Source organism: Hermetia illucens, chromosome 2, assembly GCF_905115235.1.
Source record: "Hermetia illucens chromosome 2, iHerIll2.2.curated.20191125, whole genome shotgun sequence".
Taxonomy (NCBI): Eukaryota; Metazoa; Arthropoda; class Insecta; order Diptera; family Stratiomyidae; genus Hermetia; species Hermetia illucens.
The window spans coordinates 162,704,379-162,705,829 of record NC_051850.1 but is presented as its reverse complement, the minus strand read 5'-3'; the positions used below and the strand labels follow the sequence as shown (position 1 = coordinate 162,705,829).

Genomic DNA, 1,451 nt, shown 5'->3' with positions numbered 1-1,451 from the left:
TTTACTGCGAATTCCAAGATTACGAATGTCAATAGTACGCAAAAGTAAATAATCTGTAATAATTTATGCATATACATACATTACGTACTAGGTACCAATGGTCCAAATGTCTACCCAAATGTTTCGATATAAGAAATACACGAAACTTTTCTTAACTGAAGCTTCTGGGTTTCCGGCTTGTTTTCTTCTCTTTTTCGGGCCTTCAATTCACCCCCTCTCGTCAGAACAGTCTTTGCTTAGTTATTATTACCAGTGGGACAAATGAGTCAATTATGCCTGCACGTCAGCAATGCCGGTTCATATTGCCTTGTATTCCTGGCATTCCATTATATTCAGTTTGTGAGGACTTCCCATGTGAGCAGACAGATTGTATTCATTTTCTGTTTTCAACAAATTAACCCAAAGGATATCTCCTTTCAACATACTATGACTTTGTTAATGATGATAGAATATACACCAAACTTTCCAACATTGCGCTCCATGTAATGGCCTATATAAAGTCTACTTTCGCCAGACCCTTTATCAGCACTTAAAACACAGTCAACTTCTGTATTCCAACAGCGTTTATCTGCATCTAGAATAATGGGGAATGCTAATAAAAGAATGTGGGTGATTCCACCTGAATAAACATATTAATTCCTGGCATAATTCAGCTAATCATTCTGTTATAACTGACCAGCCGCAAGAGAAGCATTCTTGAAAGACCACATCATTGGTTGCTACAGTTAAACAATTCAACTTTAGATTAGACAAATTTATTAAAACATCATCGGTTAACAACACTTAAAAATTAAACAAAAAAATTAAGCATGTGGCAAGTGAGCGCCTTCTGGTTGGAAACCGTTTTCATCAGCTACGAAGCTAAGGGAGTACTTTTGTCCGTCCTTGTCAACCCAGCTGATGCTTCCACGGACAGCGATAGCTTCTTGTTCAGTACCGAGGTTCTTGACTTCACCGGCTTCTTGGCGGGCGGTTCCATCGCTGGTTTCGTAGCTACAGATCAGAAAAAAAACGTTAGGCATATATTTTTACGGAATGACCTGTGGACCACTTACGCGAATTTGTATCCATCAGTACCAATGTTATCGCTCTCATAGCGGACAATTTGGGCGACACGTGGGTCTTCCAATGGTACAGCTACGGCGGCAGCCAAAACGGCGAGGAGGACAATAGCGAATTTCATTTTGATTTGTCTAACTGCTCTTACCAAAGAAGGATTCGAACTGATAACGATGACTTGCTCATCACCAATATTTATACCGGACCCAAAGGCAGTCAGTGTGCCAGGTTGACAATCGGCTCTTTCGAGAAAATATTAAAATTCCATTTATTAGATATATGAATATCTGTTGTGGTATCTGCAAAAATTTCATATTGTTTCAATTTGTGTGCATATTTCTTTGCTATTTTCACCTGAAGCACTCAGAAGCGAGGGTGAATTGTTGGCCTAC

The 1,451-nt window shown here is 39.4% G+C and overlaps 1 protein-coding gene across 1 annotated transcript; it reads right to left on the bottom strand.

Annotated features, from left to right (window-relative positions):
- Nucleotides 1-739: 739 nt before the first annotated feature.
- Nucleotides 740-1,246, bottom strand: LOC119648854 (endocuticle structural protein SgAbd-6-like). The gene is made up of 2 exons (XM_038050731.1): nucleotides 1,056-1,246; nucleotides 740-993 (listed from the first exon to the last, which is right to left on the bottom strand). The coding sequence occupies exons 1-2, from the start codon at nucleotides 1,181-1,183 to the stop codon at nucleotides 804-806; spliced, it is 318 nt and encodes a 105-aa protein (XP_037906659.1). The 5' UTR covers nucleotides 1,184-1,246; the 3' UTR covers nucleotides 740-803.
- Nucleotides 1,247-1,451: the final 205 nt, after the last annotated feature.

What these genes read in the sequence shown, in the direction of transcription:
- LOC119648854 (XM_038050731.1), bottom strand. Translation starts at nt 1,183, where the DNA reads ATGAAATTCGCTATTGTCCTCCTCGCCGTTTTGGCTGCCGCCGTAGCT. An exon ending in ACTGATGGATACAAATTCGC is followed by an intron (nt 994 to 1,055) that starts GTAAGTGGTCCA and finishes TCTGATCTGTAG; the next exon opens with CTACGAAACCAGCGATGGAA.